Source organism: Streptopelia decaocto, assembly GCF_964273445.1.
Source record: "Streptopelia decaocto genome assembly, chromosome: 3".
In the NCBI taxonomy this organism is placed as follows: Eukaryota; Metazoa; Chordata; class Aves; order Columbiformes; family Columbidae; genus Streptopelia; species Streptopelia decaocto.
In genome coordinates this window covers 89,965,434-89,985,794 of record NC_138656.1, presented here as the reverse complement: position 1 = coordinate 89,985,794, position 20,361 = coordinate 89,965,434, and the positions used below count along the sequence as shown (strand labels likewise).

At 40.3% G+C, this 20,361-nt stretch overlaps 1 protein-coding gene across 7 annotated transcripts in view; it reads right to left on the bottom strand.

The window, feature by feature from the left end:
• Nucleotides 1-222: 222 nt before the first annotated feature.
• OGFRL1 (opioid growth factor receptor like 1) overlaps nt 223-20,361 on the bottom strand; it is a 93,362-nt gene continuing 73,223 nt past the window's right edge. For 4 of the 7 annotated variants that reach the window (XM_082048580.1, XM_082048579.1, XM_082048581.1 and 1 more), the window contains 5 exons: nt 19,964-20,045; nt 16,614-16,692; nt 16,455-16,521; nt 16,170-16,315; nt 5,312-14,641 (listed from right to left, as the gene is read on the bottom strand). In XM_082048580.1, coding sequence (XP_081904706.1) covers nt 13,882-14,641; nt 16,170-16,315; nt 16,455-16,521; nt 16,614-16,692; nt 19,964-20,045 — 1,134 coding nt within the window. In that variant the 3' untranslated portion in view covers nt 5,312-13,881. Of the gene's footprint in view, nt 1,049-5,311; nt 14,642-16,169; nt 16,316-16,454; nt 16,522-16,613; nt 16,693-19,963; nt 20,046-20,361 lie in introns of those variants that run through there. The other 3 variants (XR_014183640.1, XM_082048577.1, XM_082048578.1) reach the window with 3 other exon arrangements.

Genomic DNA, 20,361 nt, shown 5'->3' with positions numbered 1-20,361 from the left:
AGAAGTTAAAACATTTTAAAATAAAAGACAGGTTGAGCTTTCATGTAATTACCAGATCATGGTATTAGAAGAAGAATAATTGATCCTTTGGCTGATTTGCAGGAAAGAACAAAAAAGCATGTTATCCCAGTTCACAGATGAAGAACAGAATCATAAAAGCCTCAACTTTTCCTGTCCCACTTTGAGCATTCAACTGGGACAGTTGTCTTAGGAGCAGCAGTGTTCCCTTTAGTGTTCATGGAATGAAACAGGGACCTCTAGATAACAGTTTCCTAAGGCAGCAATCATGCTACCTACATGAATAGTCTCAGCAGTGACAACTTGGTGCATTTACAATCACACGTAAGAATCCCCAAACCATCAAACTGGCTCAAAGAAGTTTTAAGAAAATGCACTCAGGCATTGTTCCATTTTCTGTGGTTGTTAGGTAGAGGTAGGTCATAGTTTTTTCTTAACCATAAGACCCAGAAAGACTTTCTTTAATGTAAGTGTAAGATTCTTGAGTAATCCCACATCCCTTGATGCAAAGGTTCTTAGGAAAAAATTATGCAGCTCTCACAAGCCTCAGACTAAAGATGGGAGCTGGCAATCTTCTATCTCTCCTCTCAAAATGATAGATTTGAAATGTCATTTTTTCAGCAGGGCTTCCCTTGCCTGACTGAAAAATATTCTGTTGTTGTTTCCTGCAGCCAGCCTGACCAACCAAGTGGTGATTCATGGCTGGCCGGCTGGTATCAGATGCTCATCCTGCTACGTGTCCCTGCCAAGGCTCCGCACACAATTCGCTCTATTGAAAAGCCAGCTCATTTCCACTTGCAGCCAGCTCTATTCATATTCCTCTCAGAGTTAGTGACAATAAATATTACAAAATCACACAAATCCAGATGGTGTGGGTTGGAGATGCCAGCTGTTCTGCCACTTGTGAATTGCCTCTCTTGTCCTGCAGCTTGGCTTCCACAGAAAGCATCTCATCAGTTTCCTACGGTGCCATCGCATTTCTTTACAAGCCATCCATCACCCACTCATCCTGAGATATTTTCAGCTTTCACTGTAGATATATGAGAGGTAGAGGCAAAGCGAACTTGAGGCAAAATATCAAGCAATCTTTCATCTCAGAAATTGAGGATTATTTTTCAAATAGTGACCTTAACCTCTCAACAGCATCCTAGTTTTCACCTGTGAAAATAGGCCACTTCAGGGGTTCAGCTGGTTTTGCTAATTCTCTTTCATAGGACACTTAAAACTAAAAGAGAAGCAAAGGTTCTCTAATCTTGCTGGTAGTTATCATTGCAAAATCAGGAGGAAATCAGCACCAAATGAACCCAGAAACTGAAATACTGTCATGACCTGTGCAAATAGCATTGCGTAAATCCTAAACATTCTGATGATTACCTTGTTTTAGCTCTGGGTGTTTGCTCTGAGTTTTGACTCTTTGAGCCTGGGGTGGTATCTGCAGGCTGGAGGCAGTCTCCAGTATTGTTCAAGTGACCACCCGAGTTAGAAAGATCGCAACATAGCTGGGGTTAGCAGCACTGTCATTAAAATAGGCGTGAACATTGATACGATTTAAAAATGTACAACTACCATTAGTTTTGGTCCTCATTTTGGCTGTCTCCTGAGTTTTTTTGTTGAAAAGGAATGCAGATAAGACAGAGTGGGAGGCAGGGGAGGTGGGATCAGCCCAAAGCCAGGACAGCGAGATCCCAGTAAAGCAGGCAAATCCATCAGCTGTGGAGACATGCTGTAAGTCAGCAGGCTCTTGGGCTGTTGTGCCAGGAGGGAACAGGCACCAGTAGTGGTGCAGATGTTCACAGCTGCTGCTCTGGCTGGTGCCATGCTTTAGGGCTGTGGTGGTGGGATGAGGGAGTTTGAGAAGGGAAGAAGACCTGCAGAGACCCTCCAGGCTGATGTCCAAAGAACCAAAGTGTCTTACTAGCAGTCTGTCCTATTACATTCACAGCAAAACCTATTCAATTACATTGTTTAATCTACTCTTTCCCTTGTCTAGCTACAAAATTGAAAAATAACAATAATGATGAGGCAGGTCCAGTCAAGCCATGAGTCAAGACATCTGTCTGGTTTCAGTGAGACGTACAGCTGGGTGCAGGCACAGCTGCAGAATAACTCAGGCAAAGCCCAGGGATCAGGGGCTGAGTCTCTTGTGAAACATTCATCACTTCTACTTATCTTCAAGTCAGTTCTGGCTAAGAAAGCACGTAAGAGAGGAGGGGAGCACCCACATCCAGTCTACACACAGCCCGTCTCATAGTGGCATGGAAGCTGCTCTTTTCATCCCCAAGCCTTTACCGCAATGGTGTTCTTTGGTCAGAAACCCTCCAATCCAGCAGATTCCCTTCTGTGACTTTTCTCTCAGCACCCCTCCATGCAGAACCCTGTAACATTTCTTAAATTCCTATCTGCCTCCTGATGCTGGAATTTTACCACCAGGGCCTGCCCAGAAGAGTGACATAAGGCATCTAGGAAACATTTGACTTAATTAGTTAAGACAGCTTAGGGTATTTGCAATACAATTTTTTTTAAATTATTATTTTATATTTTTAAATATTTTTATTTCATACTAAAGGATATGGTCCTACCTTCACCTTTGCTCTTAGGCTACTCACACCAAAAGACTGGGATTCATCTAATCTCCCAAATTATTTTTGACAAAGCAGATGATGCTTGCTCAGGTGTCAACAGAAGAAGAGTCTCTGGCACAGCCTTCATCCTACTTCTAATTCCAACAAACAGGTCCCAGAGGAGTCAGATTCTCCCAGTAAAGATCCTTGAACTACAATGTGACTCTTACTATATAAATTTATCATCCTTCTGAGCCTATAGGAAAATAACTTTGTAACATTCTGGCCAACCTCTCCTGCAAATTTACCTGGTAGGACTCCTATTATCTCAGTAGCAGTGCGGCAAATGAGTCAGCAGAGAATGTGCCACAGGGTGTGTTACTTAATCATTCACATCTGCTGCATTCGGGGACACATCTGAAATAGGCACTGGTGTTCCCAGCTACGCCCCAGGGAGGCACTTACCCTACGCCAGTGTGATTCAGCAACATTTCTTAATTATCTGGTGGTTGCAGGAGATTACAAGATTGAAATTTTGTCAGCAGCATTTTATCCAAAGTGGTGAAAAGCTTCTAAAAAGCACTATTGGGACATATTCTTGCTAGCTTTATGGCACTGGGCCTTCATTACCATAAACAAACTCTGATACCTGAATGTAGTCTTTTGGGGAATTTCATATAAAGCCACAAGAAGGATAATTGCAAGCACTTGTGCATGTGTCTTTCCTTAAAAAGAACGGTGGTCTCCACACAGGCTGGGGTCTCCATTTCCCAAGGTGGGAAATGGTGGCCTTTCCTCGTTGTCAGTGAGACTGCGCTGCCTTGACACTACACATCACTGAAAAAGTGCAGCCTGCAAAGCTGGGAAAAGCCTGGTTCTGCTTTAGGAAGGGGAGCAGCAGCTGAGCGAGGGACAGCACAGCCCAGCCGCCAGGTGAGGCTCCTGCTGCAGCCTGGAAAGCAGCGTCCCACCCAGGACCAGGCCGTGCATGGTCTGGGGTGGAGGTGAGGGGCTGGGAATTGCCTCAAAATTCAATCGCTTTATAAAAGGACCAAATTTAGAGAGGGGGATGAGAAAGCAGATGACCACTTCAGATCCAGCTTTCCTCATTGAAGAGCTGGCTGTGATCACTTCTATTGCAATGACAGAGAACGTGAGGGACCGTGGCCACCAGTGCTATTATAGTTCCATGGGTCAGCTCCGTGGTGTTGGGCAGTCACAGCTCATGTTGGACACAATCACCAAGCAGTGACAGCTTTGAGCTTGCAATGGCGCTGAGAATGAGTAAGAAGCAACCACCAGTATGGGCGGTGGTGTTGATGCACATTAGCATCACAAGGGTTTGGTTTACAATTTAAGTCATAAAAAGGTGCCATTATTACTGTGTCCTTACAGCAAGAGAAGGTGGAAAAAAAAAAAAAAAAAAAAAAGAAAGAACTCTTTACTTTTAAGTGAAGAGTTAAAATGTGGGGTTTCAAGATAACCTTTCCAAAACTGACTGAAGAATTAGACTGTTCCTGTACTTCCTTTGGATGCAGAGAAACCCTTCATAGACTTCCATAGAGCACTTACTGAGTATCAGCATTATGTGCCTTGCAGGTTTGGAAAATTCTACTGTATTTCTGCATTTTCAGTTAACTAACTACTAAAGATTTGCCTTCAATTGACTGAGGGTCACATGTAGGACTGAAGGTTCCAATTCTTAGTTCTCAGAAGTAATTCAAGGCCTTAATTTCAGCTGCCAATTTGGAAGCTCAAATTTTGAAGCTTCCTTGTTTAAGCTTTCAAAGGAAACTGGAGAAGTGAAAATGTGAGGTTTCTTTTTTTCTTTCTGTTTCTATTCTGAAATCTAAAACAGCTGCCACAAAATGTTTATAACCATACATAGTGCTCAATAAATGCCTAAACCTGGAAGGAACTATGCATGAATTATGCCTGATTTATACATTAAATAAAAATAGAAAGAGCCAGTTGAATTTTAAATGTTCTTCCTACATTCAGTAAGCCTTGAAATTGTGACATCTACAGAATATTGCCTGCAAAAATGTCTAATGCATTGCATATACAATATAAAAATATTTTAAAGCATTCCAAGAGTTTATCAGATAAGGCAAACACTTGGGCATAATTAAATCTTTGTACACTGGCTTTACATAGGGAGAATTCTTGGAAAATAATTTTATTTTTAAGCTCACCGCATAATATGCAATTCAAGACTAACTGTAGGGAAAGGTCTGAGCTGCAACTACTGCAAGTAATTGCACTAAGGCAGGTCAGTAAATCTACCTGGCTCACAAGTTGACCTGCAGGAATCAGACCCCAGTGTTGTGGCAAAACAGCCCCCTGTCCAGCCCCAGCCCATGAGCCCCAGATCCCAGGCCAGCTCTGAGAAGACCAAACCAGCTCATCTCCTGGTGAGGAAATGAGGCATGTTTGATTGCAGCATCTTTGGAGAGCCGGGGAGCAGGGCTATGTTATGACCCTGACCCCAGACTCTGCCTGATCTCCTCTCCGTACCAGCCAGGAGTGACAGCCTTCCAGTACGGGAATAAAACCAGGGACCCCGCTGTTTCTGAACACCCACCCTTCCAGCCCCCACTGAAGGGAGCCACTCTGTAAGGAATGGGCTCAATGGAGCTGAAGTGCAACCTCCATACTGGGTACTAATGAGGCAATAAAGTCATACTAGAGTTGTGCCTGTCACGTAATCCACCTCAGAAGATATGTGAAGCTAACATTTTAAAAGCAATGTCATTATATATCTTTATTTAGTTGCAAAATACATGCATAGATACTTCTGCTGTTTCTTTGGAGGATTAATTTTAAACTGGAGATACCCACCAGTCACACTTGCTGATTAAAGTTTGAAGTAATAATATTTGACCTGTTTGACCTCAGGGAGTAAAGATATTTAATATTTTGTCTTCCATTTTATTACCCAACCCAGACAAGCAAAGAAAAATAAATCCATTAAAATTCAATTTTAAGAAGAGTATTCCCAGGTTTTGTTAGCTAAATCACATTTTCACAATTAATATGATTGTTATAAACATTTTAGGCCTTGCTCAAGATCATCCGTGTATGTCAAAATAAAATATTCTCATCCCAATTTTATGGCGCAGCTCAGTTAGAAAAATATTTCAGCAAAACAACAAAATCAAAGCAAAACCTTGCAGTTTAACTCCCTGAACAACAAAGGTAGTTGAGATTTATTTCACTTGTCTGCTCTGTGCATAATCAAAGTGCTTCCCAACTCTCCTCACACAGAATGCCAGCACTGTCATCTGGGTCCTTCCTTGCTGTCTGCTCTCCCCAGCAGCACAGGTGCAGGATCTGCATACCCCATGTCACCCCAACAGCTGAACATTTCCTAGATTTCACTCCCCAAAAATAAAGAAAAGCAGGTGAATATCCACCCTGAGAGTTCTGCATAAACTTCCACCCACCGTCATTATTTTCACAGATGTGGGGATGGAGCAGCGAGCTCTTTTGCTGACCCAAAGGCACTGACTGATGGTGCATCACTGTGTTCCTGAGTGGGCGCCTGCCACTTTAGCTGCGGGAGGCTGCAGGCAAGGCGTGGGGTGCTGAGCCCATCACCCCCTTGTCCCACCTCCTCCAGAAGCTGGTCTGTCTTAATTTATCTAGGGACAGGTAGATCTGGGATATCAGCTTATGCTCCTACCCTTGCAATGAGCCCCAAGAAAACTTTTCAGAAGTGGCTGTGGTGCTGCTGGGGGTCAGCGCTCACACGGGAAGGATCTTTTTTACTGCAGATGCGATCAAAGTCTGGAGCTGCTGGTACAACAGCCGGTAACATATCTGTGTGTGTCCATACAGGCAATAACACTTAAGTTGTGAAGTTTATGCTCTAAGGGTAGAAGAGGGTAACTGCCTTGCAGCCAGTCTTTGCCAAGTGGCAGATGAACCATCACAATTGCCTTAGGAAGCTGTACCTGAATTTTGGGGGTAACCAAACACACTGACACATTATGTTGTTGCCTACAAGTTTCACCCCATCCCTGGGTGACCTGACAACATGGAAGTTAATCCAGCCATGCTAATGCCAAGGTTTGTTCAAGACACAGACCATCCACGAAGCCCTCCTTCTGCATAAGGAGCATCTGCTTCTCCTGGCTTTGAGGAGAAACGTGTGAGAATAGGAAACACTCTCTGAACCCACTGGGCTCTTTATAGAGCTACATAAATCTGCAGTCCCACCATGTCAATAACAGCGTACTACAAAACTGAAGGCGGGGGGGGGGGGGAAAACGAGCTGAAGCTGCCCAATTCTGCGGTGTCAGCACAGGATAAATACAACCAGCAGGTTAAATGCTTCCCTCCCAAGTTTAAGCAGCAGCAGCAGCCAGCTACTGGCATTGCTCTGGAGGGTTTCTACCCACATGATCACCATGGATATTCTACCCTTTAATGTTAACAGTGTTTTCATAGTATATATTTTTCTTAAATTAAAAAACAAACAAACAAAGAAAAAAAACACCAAAACACCCCCGAAATTTTAGTACAGCTGGCTTTGGGCCTTCCCTAGTTCCTCTGCTATCCATGGTGGTTTTGCCACTGACAACAAAAAAGGAGGACCAGAGCCTTTAATGCCCTACTTTTAAGTGTTAATACATTTACAGAAGACTGTACAAACAAGCACTGAACAGCAATTACACATCATTAGAGCTACACAACAGTTGTACATGTTGCTAAAACAATGCTGCTAAATGAAGAAGTTTTATTAGAGTTTTTGGCTGCTGTTATTAAAAATATATTTACCTGAAAGGAAATACAAGTATTTCATATTACAAACGATTTAAAATATAGCAGTAAGCAACATAAACTATTGCTTTTTATGTTTGTACAATTTTTTTGGCATAACACTGCCATACAATTACAGAATTATAAAATATATCTTTATAGTGCATTACAAATCCAGAAACTGGTTACCACTCCTACCACATACATATGGTATTGGTACTACCAAACATGCACAGCATTCTGTAATTAAACACTGCAAAGGAATACAGAGAAGAGAGCAGGACCATTCATAAAAACTGACATGTAGCTGTTTCATTTTGCAAGTAAAAATCATTGGGTTTTAGTTGGTTTTGCTGCACTTTTTTCTTAGAAAACATTTTAACAATGAGGTCTACGATATTTCCAAATTTTATCAGTGCAAAACTATACCTAATCGTCTGTCACTGAAGTTAAACTGCATAAAGGGCAAACAACCATGAAATAGGTTAAAACACAGAAAAAAGAGCAACTAATGATTAGCAAACATGCTTCAGCAGGACCCAAAAATATAAGTGCCATAACCTTTTTTACTGCAAAACAATTATTTTCACATAGTTAGCCACAGTAGTAAATACATTCAGTATATTTCACAATAAACTTTAGCTGATGAATATGCCACTAGACTCGTAAGTGTGGTAGAATTTAAAAGTGCCAAGTTTCTAAGGAGACTTCTTTCAGAACAATTTGCCAATTCTCACGTTTGTTGTTTTATAGTGAACTGCTTAATGCTTTTGAAAATAAAGGTGGTTTAAAGTGTAAAGCCACAGGAGGTCTCTATTTAATTGATCTGTATAGCTTTTGAACTATATTTTAAGAGTCCATTTGGTATGACATGTATTAAATATATTTATTTTAAATAAACTCTTGCTTTCCCCAATGGTCTTCAATAAGCATACTTAACGTGGGCTGTAAAAGGAACACAGTTTATAGGAAAAGAAACAGTTCATAGGCAATACAGAGCACAGAAATATTAGAGACACAATTCGCATTCTCTTTGGAGGGCTGCACACCTGTTAGGAGTGAATCTATGTTGTTGGCCATGATGTGAATAGCAAGTGGGTTGCCCACGCTTAAGCCTTTCTGACCCATCCTTCATTTTCAGGCTCCAATGGCCATCAAAAACACCTTTTGAGCAGTTACTCCAATTGCAGTTGGAACTGGGGACACGTATTAACATAAGTTACCAAAATATGGAATAAAGAGTATGGTCCTCGCAACACCCCAGATAGTACGTCCATCTTCTACACGATCACAATGCTACACCTACTGATGCCGGTGTCTCCAAACCCAGAGGTACCTCACTCAGATGTGGGCTAGGAATCTTGTTTTTGCACTGATAGGAAAAAAATAATCTGTTCTGCAGATGGAATCTGGCTTTTAATACTTCATACAAAAGGATTTATGTGTAAAAATTTATTTAGAAGGGACAAGTAAGATAATACTGTCATCAACATAGGACAAGTTTTCTGCCTAAGCAGACATCTGCCTAAGGACAGAAATAGAGGACATTTTCTGCCTAAGCAGCTATTTATCATTAGAATCTCCCAAGGCTTTTAAAAACTGACTTGAAGTGGATGACTGTTCATCTTACAGTATTTTTAGCAACTGTGTTCAAATGCACTAACGATTCTTGAATAAACAGATCTGAGACACGTAAGAAATTACCTTTTCCGCACAAAACACAATTAAAACATGGAACTCACAGGCATAAGGGATTGTGGAGGCTGAAAGAAACCACGTGTTCAAAAATGCCAAAATTCCTGGAGAAAAATGGGGTCACCTTATCTGTTCTTTGTTTCACACCATCTGTTGGTGGTCACTGCTGAAGGCAGGATACAAAACTAGAAACACCTTTTGTTCTGATCCACAGTGGCAGCTCTTAGGACAATGTCCATCATTAGCATGATATTGTCACACTCTTACGAGTGACAAAATTTGCTTCACATATTTGCATCTGATTCATCAATACAGCTTTTGTCAAGGAAATTCAACATGATATTACCTGTAAAAATATGGCATAATGAGAGTTACATTTTCACTTAAACATGTATGTCTTACTGTAATTTGTGATCAGTTTTGCATGAATGTATTTGTGATAATTTTCTTTTCAATAAGAATAAGCAATATTCTATCTTCTAGAAGTAAAATTATTTCCATCTCTATAAAAATTTTGATCGAGATTATTTTTTTCCTAAATACCGTGCTATTATCTTGGGCAATGCCTTACTTAAGAGGACTTGCCTTTCCTCCATAAACATTTTTAGGAATTGTCTGTAAGAATTACGCATGTATCACAGATATAATTACAAAAGGCTGTTACTGAGTGGTCTGTTAGTAACAGGTGAACCAGTAGTCTGGTTTCACCCTTTGATTCCCAACACAGACTTTCCCCTACCCCACTTCTCAGCCACTAGACAAATCATTACCATCACAACTATCAGGAAAAGAATGGTTCAAAAACATAATTAAATTAAACAGATATAAATAAAATTTATTTAAAAATAAACAAGAGCTGTTTTCCATTTAAATCTATTAAATCTCCCTTGACTTACCTTACTGGATTACCCATCAAAATTACAGAGAGATTCTGAAGTCTGTAAACTTTCTGGTTATAGCACAAATATATGCAGATGTTTAGAATTATACTGGAATAATTCAAGGAGGCTTACACTATGTCACATTAAATATTAACTATGACTGAACCAATACCTAACACATCCGACTGCTGTAATCTTAGAGCATGAAACTGAAGAACGGACCAAGCCAGGGAACAGCTCTGAAAGGCTTATTGCAAATATTTTTAGCATCCTTCAGGACCATGCCCTTAAATACAAGCAATATGGAGACTAAGGGCTCAGCTCTGATCCTAGACATGTGCACAGGCGTAACTGCTCTTCACATCACATACCTGAGCTTGCAGTCCCTGCGCCAGTGCAGTCTCAGGTACCAAAGCACAGTTAGATCCTGGACAGCAGAGCACAGAGCTGAAACTGATCTTAAAGTGCAGCATTTTTGCATGATTTGTATGATCGCCTTCACTTGAATTTGTTTTCTCAGTAACATTTTGTCAATTTGTACATTCATTTTCCCTCACCATAGGATACTTAAAATCAAATTTACTCATTGGGAAAGAACCCCCCTATGGGAGATTCTGCTCAAGTGATAAGCTGATAACTCAGAATCTAGTAAAACATTGGGCCAAAATACATTACTGAAGTAAGTACACAGAAACTCCTGAATACTTAAGCACGTAGCGAGACAAAACCAATTTTAACAGTGAGCAAACATCCTTTCTTTGTACATCCTCAGTTTCTGAAGTAATGGGTAAATAATGAAGTACTAGCATTTATGATAAAACAATAATTTTAACATATATTGTACTGTAAACCTGAAAGTCAATACTCAGAAACTTCAAGCACAGGGTGCTTCTGGCTCCTAAGGCCATGCCTGTAAGAAAATGCATACAGTGCATCCACTTGATACTCACAGATCTCAGTGGGATGCTACACTGCATGATTGCCCTGCAATTAACCCTTCTTCTGAACACTTGCAAAATCAGAAGAAACAACTCCTCCATGGAAAGAATTATAAACCATCGCATTTTACATAGAGCAGAATTTGTTAGTTAAAGCTGAAGTGCCTCTTGGGAGTAATTCTGCTGATAAGGCTGTATGACAAAGATCAGAGAGTGCAGGAGCCCACCTGACACAAAAGCCCTCATGCACCTAATCCCCAAAATTCTTTGTAGGCAACTGGTACACCATTACTCTTCTCACTTCTGTGAAAACCGACAAAAACACACTGAGTTGCAGATTTAAGAAATAACTGCAGAGTTAATAAGGACCTGAGTCCCAAAGTTTTTGATTGTATTTTCAGATACACTGGGCCCTTAATGCAGACAGCCCTGCCAGATGAAAAGTACATTAAGTACAATGATGAGTGGAGAACCAGCAAGCAGGTATAGGTGAAATCTGTGTCGCAATAACATAATACCATACTGTAGAGACATCTTTGGGATGTGCACCCCAGGAGTTTTCTGGTTTAAACCATGTTCCTAAGAATCTCATCTATGCATCTTTTCAACACCTCCTGGGATGGTGAATCCACCAGTTCCCTGGGCAGCCTGTTCCAATGCCTGACAACCCTTTCCATGAAGAAATGTTTCCTAATATCCAGTCTGAACTTCCCGTGGCACAACTCGAGGCCACTTCTTCTCATCCTATCACTTGTTACTTGGGAGAAGAGACCAACACCCTCTGTGCTCCAGCATCCTTTCAGGTAGTTGTAGACAGTGATAAGGTCTCCCCTCAGCCTCCTTTTCTCCAGGCTGAACAGCCCCAGTTCCCTCACCTGCTCCTCATTAGACTTGTGCTCCAGGCCCCTCACCAGCTTTGTTGCCCTTCTCTGACCTCTCTCTAGCACCTCAATTTCTTTCTTGTAGTGAGGGGCCTAAAATGGAACACAGGATTCGAAGCGCAGCCTCAGCAGTGCTGAGTACATGGGGACGATCACTTCCTTAGTCCTATGTTCAATCAAATTACAGTTATAAACATAACACTCCCAGCATTCCTGATTTCACTTGAACACTATTCATTTTTTAAAGTGTTTATCCTTAATACTAAAGTCCATAAATTGAAGGCTCCGTATAACTACCTACCTTATAGTTATGTTCCTCAAACACAGGGTATAAGTTTACCCTGTGCAATTCAATAAATAACTATGTAAAAACAACGCTATTAAGTTGGCACGGTCGGGCACTCAAGATTTTAAAAGTCACAGGCAGAACATAAAGATGTCACTCCTGTGCAGATGTGTGGGGTTAGAGTCCGTAATCAGACAGACCAATTTTATCCCAGCATTCCCTGTTCCCTTCTGCTCTGAAGGACAGAGGCAAACATGAACAAGGGGATCTTTCTTCAAGTGCAGGGTACAATGCTACCTGGGGAAAGCAACGGATGATGTACTGCCATGGTGGGGATTAACAAAACAGAACAATACAAGACATTTTGCCTATGCTCTGAAGCCCCTGGAAACTTCGTCATTTTGAGTTATAAGACTTGAATAAAGTCCTGTAGCACTCTTGTACTCAAACTGGAGTCAGCCACTTGCCTTATAACATTTCATCAAAAATATAGTAATGGCAGTGGATAATATATACACTTTTGAATAGAAAATACATACAGAAGTTTGAGACTATTTTAGGACTGTAGAAAGTTTGAGTTCTGCCTGCATTATTCTCTAATTCATATTCTACACAAGTAACTTGCTGGGTACCATCTTGTTTGACTGAATGGCATGAAGTCAGAAGAGGCAGCCAGCCCTTCAGTGAAGAAAGCTGGGAAAGACCTTAACTGGGCAATTCCCATCTGCTGGGCTCCAGCTGGGCCAGCAGACTGGCCTGTCTCAGGTTTCAGCCTATGATCAAAATAACATTAAACCATGAAAGATCTCTGATAAAGACCAAAGGGAGGAAACAGACAGCTGGCAGGAGGCATCAGGGCTGCCTTCCTCTCCTAGACCAGCAACAGGGGGTTCAGCATTGTGCAGAGCTTACCCAAAACTGGCCAAGGAAGATCCAAGTTTAGGTAAGATCCAGCTGGACAGGCCTGGTGACATTCCCCTGATGGCTTCGAGGATGACGCAGTGGTTTGTGGCGAAGGCACTGCTTTTCAACTCTCCAGAGGCTTTCCAGGTGCTGAACCCAGCTGGGGAGTTGTTTTGTTACAGCTGATCAACAGAGAACTTCCACCTTGAGACCAAATGTGAGTGATCAAAGAGATCACTCCCCCCAGATTAGTAGCAGTAAGAAATGAGTCAAGAGGATAAAAAAAACTTAACAGGGACTAAAAGTAGTCTAAAGTGCAACTTCCCTTGTACCCAAAAGCTGTGGATACAGTTTCAGTTAAGCTAAACTTTTATTCAATGTACAATGATACCCAGCTGCATAGGACATTTTGATATCTTACTAAGTCCTTCTGACAAGGATGCTAATCTAAGGTAAAAGATGCTGTGCAAATACTGCTGTTAAACATTAACATAGTTCCTAAAAAAAAATGCACTACAGAAAAACTGTGCTCTCGAAATAATTTTGTTATTTCATAAAAAGAAATCAACGTTTAAAGCATATTAAAAGAAACTTTAAATTCTGTTGTTCCAAGGCTTTCTAATAAGTTACACTTTTTTTTTAAAATATTGGATTAATTTAATGGCAAAAAATAGATAAACTTTTCTATGCAAACTGTCTGGAAATGAAAATTAATTTCTAGGCTTTGAACTTCCACAGTTGTTTTAAAGAGCCACACCTCGCTGACTGCTGTTAAACTGAGGTTAAAAAAAACAAAATTCATTAACCTAACAGAAGCCTAATCTGCTGCATTCACAATAAGCATAGTTTCATGAACATTTTATACTACTCTAGATGGAAATTTCACCCAAAATGAAGGAGCAATGAATAATTTGCTTCATTCAGTATGAAATATAATGATTTTTAACCTCAGATTCACGATTTGAGCTCATCCTTGTTTTTTGTGGCGGTCCCCCCTGAAAGCATATCCTTATCAAGGTTATCTGGTAGATCTGCTGATGTGTTATTTGACAAATTCTCAGTGTCACATAAATCCTTCTGTATAGTGCCTGGGTGATTTCCACAGTCATTGCTCAGATTTTCATCATCTCTTTTGGAATGAGAAGCGTCCTCCTTTCTGTCTGAAGTATTATGAATTTCTTCCGATTTTGAAAGCAGACCAGTATCAGTATCACTGTTCTTTTCACTGTTGTTCTGCCTAACAGCATCACAGTTCATTTCTTGTTCATTCTGGTCATTGTCTTCCCCATTTTTTGTGAGTTCTACCTTTCTTTCTTCAGTTGTTTTACCAGCTGAGCTTCCACCTGCTGATGTATTCTTAGGCTCTTTTGATTTCTTATGTTTAGAAATATAACTATTATTAACAGAAACTGGAGATGCTGGCTTTTTATTTGTTTTGCTTCCCTCAGACTTCTGTTTTCTTGGGGGTCCCCAGATAAAATGCTCTGAGGGTGTATAATGTTGCTGGGCAAATCTCAGGAGTTTCCTCCTTTCTCTTCGGTCTCTAATAGTATACACAAAATATTCTAGAGCACTTTGCTTTATGTTGGGAATGGTATCTTCCACAAGAGCTTCATGGAGAATAAATTTTACCAGGGGAGATTTGAAACTCTCATATCCAAGCTCACCGAGACTTTTCAGAATTCGAGTGATTCTCAAGTAGTTGTGTTGAGACCTTTGGAAGAAAAGGGTGAAAAAAAAAAAAAAAATCCATTGAATCAGAAAAAAACACCTTACAGATACAGAACTGGAACTGCAATTCCTCACTCAATTTTATCACTTCAGGTGTGTACTTGAGGCTTCCTGTACTTTAATTTCTCACAGCTGCTAAAGCTTGCTAGCACCTCCTTTGCTAGGATGTTGTGAGTGAAAATTAGTGTCTGTAAAATGCACTGAAGCAACAAGCTGGAAAAAAAAAAAATCTAAGTTTGTAGTGATTTTGATTCCTTCTGCTGCATATATTCTTTCTGAGGAGAAAACCAGTCACTTTCTAAAATACAGATTTTGTAGTGTAGTGCAGTAATATAGCTACAGAACAGGTTTCACTGCACTTCACTTAAGCTGGGTCTCTTGTCTGGACTAACTACCTGTGCTTCCGATACAGTCAGTGCTGGGAGAAAAACAGGCATCTCTGGAGAGCAAGTCCCACTGTCATAAGAAGCATCTAAGATAAATGGAACGACCTGTCTTCTGGAGCGCTTGTGAAGAGCTCTCTCCCTTATGAAGTACACCTAAGTAAACAGTAAAACTTAAATGCCTTAATTTTATACAGGTAAAATTAGGTAAAAAGAGCCACAATCCCTGACTTAAAACTGTGTAGCTACTCACTGGTGAAAATACAGGAATTGCAATGTAAAAACATACAGTGAGTAACATTTGGGCTTCCTGAAAACCTGTTTTATCTGTGATCTAAGTCTGAACCCACACCCATATTGGCTCACACAATATTTAAATAAAATTAATAACAAGTTATTCTCATTATTCACCTAAAATTATTCATCAGCAATTCTACCTACAAGCTTTCATTTGGACAGGAGAACAAAATACTGCAAGAAAACACTTCAGCTAAAAGGTCCAAGGTATTATAAAAGCAATTACAAGATCTGAAAAGAGATTTTGATACAATTAATCTGCATGGGACAAAATTCAGTGCAAAGCAACAGATGTAATTCGCTGAAAGTTGGGCTCAGGTTTGACTTAATGTGTATCTAAACCTCTCCAGTTAAGCATGCAATTAAAAAGTATTAAATACATAATATTTCGTGTTTTGAGGAGGGAGGGAAATCTTGTTATTTAGCTTCTATACAGGTGGGGAGAACTTGATTTTTCTCAAAAAGAAATACAAATATAAAGATAAGCCACTCACTCTTTCCAAATGAGAAGCAGTGGTTTGGGATCAGGTGAAAACCAGTTCAGTATCATGACAAACAAATTAATTTGCAAGTGTGATCTTCTTCAGCACCATCTGAAGGTGTATTTTCAGGGAATTCACTGATGTCAATTAGACTGGTAATGGGTGAAGAGCACAACCAAGAAAAGGGGGAGGAGGACATACACATAAAGATGCAAACCAGGCACTGACTGTTTCTTTTTCTCTTATTCCTGGCAATCTTTGGAAAACACATCTTTCCTTTCTCTAGAAAACAAAAGGCTAAAGAGATTCTGTGGCAATTCTAGAGAGTGGAGTGCATGTCATTACTTACTCATTCAAATGCTGAAATCTTTCTTGCCAGTTAGCAGCTCGTGCTACGTTTCCAGTTTTATCAATTAGTTTTATTCCAAAAAACTCCAACATCATTTTGTAAGCCAAAAGGAATCTCCTAATTGCTTCTTTTGTTTTCTTGAATTCCTAATAAACAAAGAATACATCCAAAATTCTAAGTGGCACTAAAGCAAGTACTTCTGCATTGTATAAAACAACTCTACATAACAAAAAGCAGTTATGTATCAAAATTAATGTGATCTGTATTGAGCTCAACTTGTATTACCTCAATTTCATATGTAGTTAATTCTTTAGCATAGAAGTTCAGACCTTGTTCCCTCAGTGGGAAAAGCCTGTTGAAAGAAAAAGCGTGTTATGGCTCACAGTATATGAACACTTAATCAAATTAACGCTTTGAAACAGAAATAGGTAATAAGTGACCAACCACTGTATGTAAGTGTGGTTATGTTCCAGTTTTTCATAGTCTCCTTTCCATTTATTTAGGACTTCTTCAATGTAAACCCCTGCATAAAAATAATTTGAGAATTGTTAGGTAGTCGTCAAAAATAGCATTCAGCTACATAAGTACATGCTACGTTAACATAATGATAGAATGCATGCTTTAGTTCCCTTGCACATACTATGTGAAATAAGGTCTGTTACAGTCATAAATAAATCAGTTTCAATTTAAAATTAATTACTAAAACCTAATGTAAAATAAAATATTTATCAAATTTTAATACAAATAAAACCAAATGACTTACACTGAATTACTTTCCAGCAGAGGGCATGTGACAATAACCTCTGTAAAACATACTTCCCAAAAAGTTCTCATGTCCTAGATCCCTTTACCACACTGACTGGCAATTATTAATAACAAACCGCTTTGGTATACTACTGGATCATGAATCACCTGTCATTGCTTTAACACGAAAAAACTTTGCATATGTATCTATATATATAGCTCATCCTGGTAGAGCAAAGCCTCAGGTCTTTGAGAAATCTCCCATTCCATGAATCTCTCCAACTGCAAACAATATTAAGATTTGGAAACCTTTCCCATTTAGGTGTAGCCGGGCATGTTGATACCATTGCCATGAGTTCAACCATGAAGCCTCAGGTCATACTCAACAAATGACAATTTCAGCTTTTAGTGGTCTCAGAACAGTTGTGGAGTTCAGTCAGTTCCTCTTGCAAAAAACACAGTAATAGAAAAAGTGGACAAAGTACATGTAAAAGGAAAATCATCATTCCTCACACTGAGACCGTACCCATGAAATTCAGTCACAGGCCTGGGCTCTTCCTTTCCAGGCACTGCACAAATACATGAAGTACGTAAAAGGACAGTTCTTGTTCCAAACCAGTCTCTTTCCATGAATGAATGCTCAGTGTCAGCCTATTTCTACTCTGAAGCCAACAACAGTTTTATCACTGCTGCACGGCCTCTCCCAAAGTCAAACAGCACATGAGTGGCCTACAAGGCCCAAAGCTCCATGCAGGTAGTCTCCTGCTATATATATCAGATCTCCTTCCCTCCTCAGTGAAAATTTCCACTTGGGTCTGAATTACAAGGGAGAACTTTTCTTCAAGAAATGGAGAAAGCAGCCAGTCAAGGGGGCTGCTAAGAAGATAGGCTTCCAGTGTAGGCAAGGTTGGAAAAAGACCTCCCTAAGAGGACGTCCTGTCATCACCAACCTGTGTCCAGCTTTCACAATAACTGCCTTTCAAGTATTGGAAAACTTGCTGCTCAATTCCAGGGCAGAGAGTCAGGCAAACTCTGAGTCGGAACCACAAGCTAAATCTGTAGGTCATGGAATTAAAGTTCAGATCTAGCGTTGCACTGGAAATGTCTTTTTTAAATAACATTCCACGGTACTTCAGTTCCTAACGTGGTAGCTTAGGTTCCCTCTGAATGCTCTCACAGACCCAGACTTAGGTCAAGGTGGTGGCTACTCTTCCCCTGTCTCAATAAAACTCTGGCATAACCAGAGCTCACAGCCATCAACACTTCAGCCCCCCTGGACTATCGGCTACTTTTGACACCACCAACTGTAGTTTTCACCTACAATTTTAAATTATTTTATTTGCAAATTTTAGGAGGGAAGCCCTCCTCTAGCTTCTTCTTTTCCCCTGGTCAAGCCTCTTGAATTCCTTTATCATTTTGCCCTTTAAAAGATCACTCCCCCAACCTTTTCCAGTTTTAAGTCTCAGAGTCATATGGTCCTCAGGTTGACACTGTCCTCAGTGCCCTTCTTTCTTTCTGTATCTGTTCTCTGTGTAACATCTCATGAATTTGCTACCTCTGTACTGGTAATTCACAGCTCTTTTCTTCCAGCCAATCTAAGAACAGAGTCTCCAGCATCTGCCTGTGGACACCTAGATAAAGCTCAAGATGATTAAAATGAAGGTCTTATCTTTCTTTCACATAACCTGTTTTTCTCACTTGCTGAGGATACTATCACTGTCTTGCCTATAAACAGCTCTCATCTTCAACCTTCCTACATGTACATCTTTACATCCTTCTGTATAACACCCCTTCCCATCCAGCTTCTTATCAGAACTTGGGTGTCACGGTTGAGACGGACAAACGACATGGACCAAATGGCACCTATTACTTTCATCTTGAAAGAATTTGGTCCATGTCGTTTGTCCGTCTCAACCGCGACACTTGTGCATTTTACATCTCAACATCCTCTTTCCTGACCTTGAAAAGTGTCCTCTTGTCACACTCACATCTACTCTGAATGCTGCTGCTAAGAGCATGTTTCTAGAGCATGGCTTTTTTTTTTTTCTTCTTGCTTTGCATTCTTCCATTGTGAAGCCCTTTTCTGAACATCAGACAAAAATAATATGCTTTCACTTCTAAAGCCTTTTGTGACCGGACCCTTCCTACCTTAGCAGAATCCATTTGTTGCTATGAGACTGATCCTGCCTCCAACAGGATTCTGCCCAATGGCAGCCTCCACATCTCACTTCTGTACTCCAGTGTCCACTTCAGTATTTCCTCCCAAGCTGCTCTCATGCTGAAAGGATCTTCCTGCAAACACCTTCAAAGTAACCCCCTCATCATTCTTTCTAAACTCTCAAAAGCTTATTTTTGGCCTGCAAAATTTATTTTGCCAATGGCTAATCTCTCATGTGACAACATTTGTGTCTACCATTCCAATAAAGGCTGTTTTATTGCCTCCTTCTGCTTTCCCATCTGCCTGCTATCCTCTTGTCTCTCACACTTTGGCTGCAAACTCCTTCTAGAGCAGGGTTTCTCACCTTCCAGCTCATCCTGTGTTTGTGCAGAACCCCACATATGAGGTTCCCACTCCATTACCAGAGCCACTAGGGACTTTTAGAAATTATTTTATTATTGTTATGATGATAATGAGGTAGCTACAACACATTCTTTTTCCCTTACACAGCACTAGGGATAACACCCATATCCTTGCCACTCCTATTCCAGCAGCAAGAGTTTGTGCAGCATGGTGGAGCAACTTTATCTTTTATTAAACAAAGGTTGTGTCACTACTGTAAAGCCGGGGCACAAACAACGCCCTGTACTACATCATGCTGAAAATGCATGAGAAAAGCAGCACCTCCCTAGGGTGAAAGCAAACTCTGCTTTAAGCATAACCTGCTTGTGTGTTATCAACATGCTACTCTAACATGGGAGGCTCAAGTCATACAATGTATAACTAGCCACCTTTAATTTTGCAGCACTGTAATTATTACTACAGTTTCACTTTGTTACTATTATTAGTGAGCATTCTTTTGTTATCATCATTATTGCCACAGACTACTCACCATCAGGTTTAAACGGGATTTTATTTTTGTAAAAGCGGAGATTGCATAAGTCATTTTGATATCGAAGATCTTTAAAGTTCTGCTAAAAGAAAGGAAATAGGAAATTATCAACCTACAAAAACCCATCAAGAGTATCCAGAAAGTGATATTGTCCTCTTTGAATAACTGGAGGACAAAACATTGTCCTCTGTGGTTTTAGGAACCACAGAGTTTTTACTCATGCACTTAAAAGACTCAGTATAGGGATCTGCAAATTTCTTCTGGCTGGTATCTTCTCCTACTGAGGCAGAGCAGCAAGCATAGCAGCCCCTTAACATCAGTCTCAAGGGACTTGAGAGACAAACAAAAAGAAGTCCAAACTCTATAATCTACCATCTTCAATCTTCAAGGTATAATCC